General features: G+C 31.4%; 1 protein-coding gene across 3 annotated transcripts; it reads left to right on the top strand.

The window, feature by feature from the left end:
* Positions 1-225: 225 nt before the first annotated feature.
* On the top strand, positions 226-3,278 carry LOC124847584 (uncharacterized). 3 transcript variants are annotated; one of them, XM_088114865.1, is made up of 5 exons: positions 226-384; positions 607-749; positions 866-911; positions 1,125-1,220; positions 2,975-3,278. In XM_088114865.1, exons 1-4 carry the CDS (start codon positions 300-302, stop codon positions 1,178-1,180), a joined length of 330 nt encoding a protein of 109 aa, XP_087970991.1. In that variant the 5' UTR covers positions 226-299; the 3' UTR covers positions 1,181-1,220; positions 2,975-3,278. The 3 variants fall into 3 exon arrangements, with proteins under 3 accessions (XP_087970991.1, XP_087970990.1, XP_047181064.1); XM_088114864.1 differs by lacking the exon at positions 2,975-3,278 and adding an exon at positions 2,804-2,937; XM_047325108.2 differs by lacking the exon at positions 2,975-3,278 and having other exon boundaries at positions 1,125-1,325.
* Positions 3,279-9,800: the final 6,522 nt, after the last annotated feature.

Below are 9,800 nucleotides of genomic sequence, written 5' to 3'. Positions count from 1 at the left end.
GGAGGTGAAAGGGTAGAGGTGAGGGTGAAACATCCTCTTTTGTTTTCTCTTGAGCCCACACACTCGATCATTGGGCCTTTTAATTTTTTTTTGACAATTACTTCCTGCATTCCATATTTTCTTCTTCTACCCTATCATTTCTGGAATATATTTTCTGGTATGGAGTGGAGAAGAAATTTGACCGGAATGGAGGAAGTGATTTTTTTTTTTACCAAAAACCTATTTTCTTTTCCTATATTTTTTTAGTAGTAGAGTAGGAGGAAAGAAGCTCAAGAGCGTGCCACGTGTCCTTTAATAAAATGGCAGCACGAACTCTATTTATAAAACCGAAGAGAGGGGATTCTCCCCCGAGCAGTTTGAGATCCTTCGTCGGAGAGGAACTGAGTAAGTTTTTTTTTTTTTTTTTTAATTTCTTTTTTTTTCGTCCATGTATTGTTAGGATAGGGGATTTGAAAATTTTGGTTATGAACTGAAGTGCATGATATCTTAAAAATTGAAGGTTGTTTTCTTGGAGATTCGTTTTTGTTTTGTGAAGCTTTACTTAGTTTCATGCATTCTCTTCTCGGTATTGTTTTATGAGTTTTGGTTTTTGTGAAACTGTTGCAGTTAAAATGGAGCAATTGCCGGAGAACCGGAGCGAAGCAAAACGTTTGGCGCCGCCGCAAGGCATTCACCAGAGCGATGTGGACGAGGATGACGAGAACGTAAATCAGCTCAATGAATGTTCTTCTCTTTATCGCTTGATGCAGGTTAACTTCATTGTCTTTGTTAATTACTTATTTTACCTCCCGAAAACCCTAAACCCTCAGATTTAAGATTCTTTGATCTGGCCATTCCTAGAGGATTCCTTTTCTTTATTTTTCAGGATTGTGTTGTTCGATCAAACAGGAATTGGAAAGCATGCCAGCCAGGTATCCATCTTTCACAATTTCTCTGTTCGTTTCTGCCCACGTGACATGTTATCCTCTCTAATATTGCAGTTGAGAGTGTGTATGAATGCATTGTTGGAATTCATGGAAATTTTGTTTTGGAATCCAATTAACTAATTATTTAACCTTTTTTTAATTCAGAAAGTTTAAGTTCCATAATTGTATTTGAATTAACCATCGTTGAACTCTTAACAGAAATACATGCTTTGAGGGAATGCTCTGAAAAGAGAAAAAACGTCCAAGGAAAGTAGACCTGTGCCGAAACTGAATTTGTTTTTAGCTGCTTATGAGGTTACCTTCTGTGCTTCCTAGTTCTTCTTAACAATGATGTACAAACACTTCCCTCACCAGATGAATATTTTTTAGCATAGTCAATTGAAATAATTAAGTTGAATACGGGGAAAGGGATCTTTTACATACAGAAATCTATAGGAAGCAGGGTTTTCCGATTGAAATGCCGAATATGTTTTTTGAGGTTAGAGAAATCACGTCCCTAACTTGTTTTTACTTAAATTCACTTGGCAAAACAGCCTTTTTATAGTCACACATCTTAAAGGATTTGAAACAAAAAAAATCTGACCTTGTAAGAAGTACAAATCTATCATATATTAAGAGTATGGATTGGAATTGTGTGACGCAATTTTATAGTTACCCATCTGATGCATCAAACGGTTTGCCTCTTGGGGCCAAAAGTCATGGAGGCAATGATCCAATTACCTACCACAATTCTATTAGTCCACTCAACTATAATTTGTCTCTAGGGAAAATGTCATTTATGATGACTAATTTATTATTTATAAAAGAGAGAGGTAGAGCACTAGTAACATCCCAATACATTTTTGAATTTTCAAGGACTATTAGAATTTTGTATTCATTGAATTTGAGAGAAGAAACAATTACATCACTATTACAAAATGAGAAGACCCTTAAAATATAATGTAAGGGTGAGCCGGCCCTGCAACCAAGCTGGACGAACTGCCTGACGAATCCTAGTGTTGTAACTGCATAGGGCCTGATAGTGAACATGAAGTAGCATGAGATTGTTAGAAAAATCTTTTGGATGCATTGGAAAAGTTCCTTGCATCATTTTCGTTGGTGGGACCCAGAAAACATGGAATGGAGAATCCGGAAAAAATGAAAGGGTTACTGTAGGACCAAAAGTTGCATATTTTTTGCAAGATGTTTGTTCCCTGAACATCTATATATATATATATATAGATGGTTTCAGCTTTTCCAAAGAAAAACAAATTCTGAAATTTTCTCCTTCATTTTAAAATTTGATCCTAGAAACCATTTAATTTTAGTTCTAGCGACGATGTGAATGAGATGTTAATTTTTGATATGTTAATTTTTAGTATATGTAATTAGATTGTAGATAGAATTAAATTGTTTCTAAGATCAAATTTTGAAATGAAAGAGGGAGTTTCAGAATTTGTTTTTCGTTTTCTATGTATAAGAAAAGCTGAAACCATCTATATATAGATGTTCAGGACCAAGACCAGCAACAAAATCTGCAACTTTTGGTACCAGCACATTAACCCTTTCATCTTTTCTCTCCATTCCATGTTTTCTGATGATGGGTCCTACTAACGAAAATGATGTAAGGAACTTTTGCAATGCATCCAAAAGATTTTTCTAACAGAGAGAGCTGGGTGTGATGCACACTTACTGCCTATGTTAGTATATGCATCGTGACCATGATTACAGGTCAGTTGCGTGTCTGAAGAAGCACTGACTGAACTCTCTTATATAGAAACTCCAATCACATTAGATAAATTATGAACTTTGGGGTACCCTTTAGTTGTTGCATAAAGTTCTATTTTCTTCTTAGTTGCATACTACGTCAGCTTGGTCATTGATTCCTTATGCTCCAGGCAACAGCTTTTAACTTGGACTGATACGGTGATTTTCAGTAATTACTGGTGATAGAGTACATGTAAAATTTTATATGACCATTGGAAGAACTTTGCAAGTATAATAAATAGTGAAAATAGTTTGTCCTTTTATACGTGGAGGAATCAAGCCTGTTTTTGATTGTGGTGTAGAACTTGACTGCATGTTGTGTTCGTGGCAACTGTATGATTTGTGCACTTGGTCGAAACTAATCTCTCAGCACTTTCTCACTAGCTATGTTTATTAGCAAACGATAAATGATTATAGATTAAGGATTCCGAGGAAGCTACCCTAGTAGAATAATATTATTTTATTATTCATTTTCATTAATTCACTCTGATCTATTCCTCTGAATGTGCTTTAGTATCATAGAATGTATCTGAAAGATATTTTTGTCTGCAGAAAGTAGTACTTGGATTAAATAATCATTGTAATTTTATCCTACTGTTTTGACTTCTTTTCTGTATTTTTTTTCTCACTGTGGATTTACTGTTTTAATCTTTTTACATCAGTGTTCTTATTGTTCTATAGTGAATAAAATTTGTGCACATTAATCGAGAGAATTTTAGTTATATATTACTAATGAAATTATATGTAGCTTTGTGGTTATGTATTCGTATTCGTAATAAATTAAATAATATAATTTTAGAAAATAAACAATTCTATAGAAATGGTTTAAAAAATTGTTTTTTAAATGAACAAGTTAGGGAGTTTTTTTTTTTTTATTTTTTATTTTTTATTTTTTTATTTTTTATGGAAGAGGTGTCCAGTTACTCAGTATATGTATATATCTTTTTATTATTAAGGGATACAATTATTTAAATAAAAGGTAAGCTAGTGAAAGATGCATGCCTTTTATAAAATGGATAAATAAAACATGAGTTATTAAAGGATGTATCTCTTATTTAAATTCTTAAAATTTCATTTGGAAAACGTATATATCATTAAAGAGTTTTACTTTGATTATTATTAAAATTATTTTTAAAAAATATTTATTATAAAACAATTTAATGATAATTTTGTAATAAAACATAAAAATATTCTTTAAACAGTTTTGTTTTTATTTCTATTAATTATTTTAGAGAATCTTCAGTGTAAAACAAATTACTGATAATATTGTCATAAAGCATACACAATATTTAAATTATGAAGAGAACATAATTGGTAATCTTACAATGAACCATATTTGATTCACAAGAAATGAATGAAAAGATAAAAAATAAAGGAAAACATGAAAAACGTTTATCTGAAAATTCAGGGGTCTACTATACCTACCTAAAGCATATCTGCTTGGGCATTTTGATCACTGGTGAGAAGAGTTGAGAAGGTTCTGGATGGGATGGCATGTGATGACATAGGGCAAATTAGAGTGAGGTGTCGTGAATAAGTGTTAGTTATCATTCCTAAAACAAAACTTATACAACTCTTATAAGATATCAATTTTATTGGTATATATATTATACTCCACAATGATAAATACACGTTAAAATCTCTAAACTTGCATAAATCTTTAAAAGAAAACTTGCAAACTACTTTTACAACGTGGAAGGATGATCATTTTTGAATTTATTTACTATGTTAAGTTCCTGTATATTATTATAAATCTCCATTTTTACATCTATTCATTTATCAGAAAATTTTCTTTTTTTTATTTACTACTCTGCACTTTTACCTCAGCAACATATGCTTGAGGTTGAGAGGGTAATGCTAAAAAATGATTTGGTTTTGATCTTTTATTGATGTTTCTCACAAATGATTTTTGCTTTTAGTTTTTGTTAATTTTTTCGTCAAACATGATAAACTCAGGAATACTGACATTATAAAATATGTTATATCAATATATCATATCATTAGAAACATAAACAAAAATATATCTATATTGTGAACTATTTTTTTGTGTGTGTTTAAGTATCATGTTTATCTGTAAATATATTTTTTTTTGTGGAAAGTATAATTTTATTTTTTTGTATCTATAACTCTCATATAATATATAAAAACATTTATATTTTTAATATATTAGCATAATACATGTGAATTACATGGAATAATTGGTGGTAATTATTTTTCTAATAAATCATAATAATTTATATTTAAAATTGTGGAGAGTGGATTAATGTTGTGTTGTAAAACCTTACAAAAATTTACTTTTGTATATAAAATATAAATAAATATTAATACAAGTATATTGGCCACATAAATAAAAACAAATAAGTGAAATACTTGCTTTAAAAAAAATAGAATTATATTTAATTATAACTTGAATTACATAAAATGATGAATTGTAGTTAATGTTATAACTTCCTTTAAAATTTTATTCAATGTAAGGGTGTTTGTGACTTTTTAGTTTAATTTTTTATTAAATAGTTATTGGAACAAAAATAAAATGCAGTTGCATTGGGCTGCTTCAATCCAAATTAAATCAACGTTCTGCAGATTACATTAGTTTCTTTTTTCTAATATGCAATCGTTAAAAATTTAAACAAAAATAGTAAATATTTTATAGTGTAAAATTGTCAAATAGAGAAAGATTATGTGCATTATTGTATATAATTATAAAATTTCAACCTCTTTTGGTAAAATTTAGAGTGAAGAATTGTTTACTATGTTTTGATAGATATAAAATTAGAATTAAGTTTGTTTGAAGTATATGAATTTTGACGTTATATATTTTCAGTTTTATATCTAAATTCATGAACCATAAACATAATTAACCTATAATTTTATTATAACTAAAGTATAATTAAATTGTAAAATAACCTTACATGTATTTACTTTTATGTGTTTATTAGTAGTAAATAAGCTATACACATATAATATTATATTTATGTATAATCAATTATTGGATTTAGTTTGGTTAGAGTGGTAAAAGGTAAGGAAATTTTGTGAACTCACATAATTCATTGTGGTTTTGGATCGAGTTGAAAAAAAAAATACTGTACGTTAATTATAACAATACCAACTTATGACTCATCTTACTTAGAATGCATTTAATAGTCATTAAAATCAATAGCAAAAATTAAACTTAGATAATAAATTATATATATTATATATATTGTCCGAACCAGTAAAAAAAAAAAAAAAAATTTAAGTAAAATCAAATATCAAAACTAGTAAAATCCAAACACGTGTCGTTAGTGGAATTCACGTGTCAAGAGGAAGGCTCGACACTCAGGTGAAAAACGTCAGGTGTCAAGCAAATGAGATCCGGGGAATCAGTTAGTGGAAAGCAGGTGTCGACTGAAGAGGGGACGTTCGTTGTGACGTGTGCAACAAAACTTGGATTTTTCAGAAAACACTCCACTCTCTGCATGCACCCTCTTTTCAGATTTCTGAAGAATCCTAATCTCTCTCCTCCTCTCTACATCCTCTTCATCTTCTTTCTGAGAAAACACCCACTTTCTCTCCTCCGATCATTATTCCGGCACCGTAGAAGCACTTCCGGCGTCAAGGGCTTCCAGATAAACCGTTCGGTTTGTGAAGCTGGGCTGGTAAGTCTTTCTCTGCGCTCTGTCGTTCGTTTTCCTAAACATGCAAACCCAATTCTGGGTTCGTGCGTGGATCACTATTCTTAAAATGAGTGGTTCTGATAGTGTCGGGTCATCACTTGTTGTAGTTTGAATTGTCGAGCGTTGACGGTGGGAGAACCTGTGGTGGGGAAATTGTATTTCGGCATCTGGGAACGTTCGGTCACGCTCAGAGGTAAGGGAAACTTATTTAATTTAATTGGTATTTGTATGTTGTCGTAATGCATGAACGTTCGTTATTTGACTGAATGGTATTGATGCATGATGGTTAATATGAATGGATTGAAAGAACGTTGGTTTATTTACTGAGATGAAATGAAATATGGCTGAGTTATGTTATAATGTATGAATTATATGAAACTTATATGATATGGATTGTTGGAGTGTGAAAGTTGAATTTGATATGAATGTATAAAGTATGAAAATATATGTTAGAAAATGAGTTTGAAAAGAAATGATTCTGGTATGAAATTTCTCATATAAAAGTATACGTTCGTTCCTGAACGGTCATTGACCGTTCGGTTCACCTGGTGAACATAGTTGAAATGAGATTCTTTCATTTGGAGAGAATCCTAGTGGAGGACGAGCGTCCTCGTGTTATAATACTATGCTTGAGCGTTCGGCCAAGCACAGTTGTATCTGGGTATCCTTTGATAAACTCAATTTATATATATATATATATATATATATATATATATGTGTGTGTGTGTGTGTGTGTGTGTGTGTGTGTGTGTGTGTGTGTGAAATGGTATATTTTCGTCGTTAGTAATCACTACTTCGACAATATCTTATTATATTTATCAAGTCTGTTATTATAAGTTTATTGGTGCTCGGTCTTACACCAAGCGCTCGTACTGAGTAGTGCTCGGTCTTACACCAAGCGCTCATTCTCGTTTCTTATATAACTTATATTGATGAAAAACAGCGTTCGTCTAATTTCAATAGAATTTCTTCTCTACCGTGCTCGGTCATTGACTGACATTCGGATTTCTTGAGGTAAATTCAAATAAGCTAAACATTCATAAACGTTCGATTTCTTCATATGAATGCTTCTAAGTATTATTATTGGAATATCTTGAAGTGTCTGTATCGATTGGTTCCAGCATAGAGTCGTAGCCTTTGGCGAGGTCTTTTCAGCGTTCGGTCAGAGTTATCAAGAGTCAGTTCATATAATTGTTTCACTTTGTAATGAACGTTCGGTGCTTTCGTTCCTTGCTATATCTATTACGCTCGGTTTCTCTCTCAAACCGACAGTAAACCTCTCGGTCTTATTCTATTTTGGAACTGGAGACCTATCTGTCTCGTCTCAAGCGTTCGTCCTCGTTCTGAGGGAGGATAGAACGTTCGGTATCTGGTGTCTTTATAAACCTTTGAACAAAGATGAAATTTAACTTATTGGCAATGAAAGATAAATTTGAGAAAAGTGATAATGAAAGATGGAATTGGGAATGATTATGAATGAAATAGGAAGAGAATATGATATGAATGAAATGATGTGAAGTTGAACGAGCGTTCCGGGGAGGAACGACTCATGATGAATATTGAAATTGTAAAGTATGACTGTGGGCATGCTAATGTTGGCTGTTCATCCTGATGTTTCGTGGGCACTCGTCCTCACGTAGAGGAGGGTAGGTCATGTGTGGAAACGGCAAGAGGTCCCGTCCTTAGGGGTACTTTGGATGAATAGGACTAACCTCGGATGGCAGCTGATGAATGTATTCCAGTTACTACATCACCCGGGTGCACGAACGCCTGTAGCTACACAGAGTTCATACAGTCTGGACAGTCGGTCTAGTATCAGGGTTTGATTGAATTGTTTATTGGAATGTATTTAAATGTGCTTGCATATGAAAATGTATGTTATTACTTGAATTAAATTACATAAGCTTACCCTGTGTTTTTCCTTGTGTTGTCTCGTTTGTACGTCCGTCCTTGTCCTTGCAATGATCATCCGTGTGGATGTGAGCAGAAAGAGACGCGCTACTGGAAGAGGCGCTGGAAGAGCAATATTTGGAGGAAGAGAACCTCGTGGAAGTTGAAGTTAAGGCCGAATCGTAATACGTTCGCTTAGTAGTATAGTTTAGTTAGTATAAGGTGTCGTTCGGTCACCTTTTCTTTTGTTAGGAACAACCGTTCGGTAATTCCTTTTGTAAACCGTTCGGTCAGTTTTGTATTGTTGTATAAGTCAAATTTGAACTCTTACTGTTTATGGACGTTCGGTCAGAATCGCACGTTTTCTTTAATGTTAAGACTGAACTGATTTATTATTAACTGTAATCAATTCTATTATATGGTTTTATTACTGTATTTTTGGGATGTTATATATATATATATTTATATATATATATATATATATATATATATATATATATATAATATTAGACTATTTATTTTAATCCAAAATTGATTACATGATTTTAAAGAATTGAGAACTTTGATCACCAAATGTTCATGAGTGTTGTCTTTCTCATAAGTCTTTAAAAATATATTGGTGAATATTGATTTAGATATTTTAAAATATATTAAAATTTTATTTAATATATATTAATGTATTTTAAAGATCCAGTAAAAAAGATAACACTACGATCTTAGCAGAAAATTTAATTGGATTATTACTACTCTTTTATTAACTTTTTTTTTCACATAACAATTTTTTTGTTAGTTAATTGTGTCTTTCCTTTTTTTTATTACATGTAAAAATAAAATCAATACTAAAGCAATGACTATGTTAAGATTCTAACGTTATTTAATATTTGATTGACCAAGAATTTCAACATGATAAAATTGTTTTTTTTTTCTTTTACATTTTAACATCTGTAATGCTGATAGAAAAAGATTTAACATTTATAATTTTTTTTGAGAAAATTATTTTATGATCATTTCAAATTTTATTTTGTTATTTTTTTTCAAAAGGATAAAATTATTATTTTTAAATCAAATAAGTAGAAAATTAACCCACTACTATGCAGTGGACTAATTTGTGCAATCATTTGCGGATTCACCAAATGAACCTTATTAGGCTAACCTATTCGTTAAATTAGTTAAGATAGATGAAATTCAATAACTAAGATTAACCCTTTTGACAATTCTATCTTTTATTCCATTTGTTTTTCTTTTTGATATCATCAAATTATTCGATTAAAAAAATACATCTAAACAATTTAAGAAAATTTTAATTTTAATCAGTTCTTAGTTTCTTTTTCATCAAATTTTAATTATTTTTCATCTGTTTGGTTCTAAGCACATAATTATACGTATTTTANGTTGAAAGGATTGAACACTACAAGTGATCAATCAGGAAATCCTTAAGATGACTACTCCGCAACATCAGCAACCTCTAGCTCTTGCTCCAAGGGGATCTCCTCGACAACATCTGCTCCCATCCAAGTGGATGATCATCGCCAAAGAAATATATCCAAATTGGCACACAACACAAACAACGCAAGGGTGAGCT

The sequence above is a fragment of the Vigna umbellata genome, chromosome 5 (assembly GCF_029865625.1).
Source record: "Vigna umbellata cultivar VRB3 chromosome 5, Vumbellata_1.0, whole genome shotgun sequence".
Taxonomy (NCBI): Eukaryota; Viridiplantae; Streptophyta; class Magnoliopsida; order Fabales; family Fabaceae; genus Vigna; species Vigna umbellata.
Note: the sequence above shows the minus strand (reverse complement) of the source record. Positions and strands in the feature narration are given on the sequence as shown.

Bases quoted from the DNA above. Each gene is read 5' to 3' on its own strand.
- LOC124847584 (XM_088114865.1), top strand. From the start codon at position 300: ATGGCAGCACGAACTCTATTTATAAAACCGAAGAGAGGGGATTCTCCC. The intron at 385-606 runs GTAAGTTTTTTT...AAACTGTTGCAG, and splicing joins CTTCGTCGGAGAGGAACTGA to TTAAAATGGAGCAATTGCCG. The intron at 912-1,124 runs GTATCCATCTTT...AACTCTTAACAG, and splicing joins TTGGAAAGCATGCCAGCCAG to AAATACATGCTTTGAGGGAA.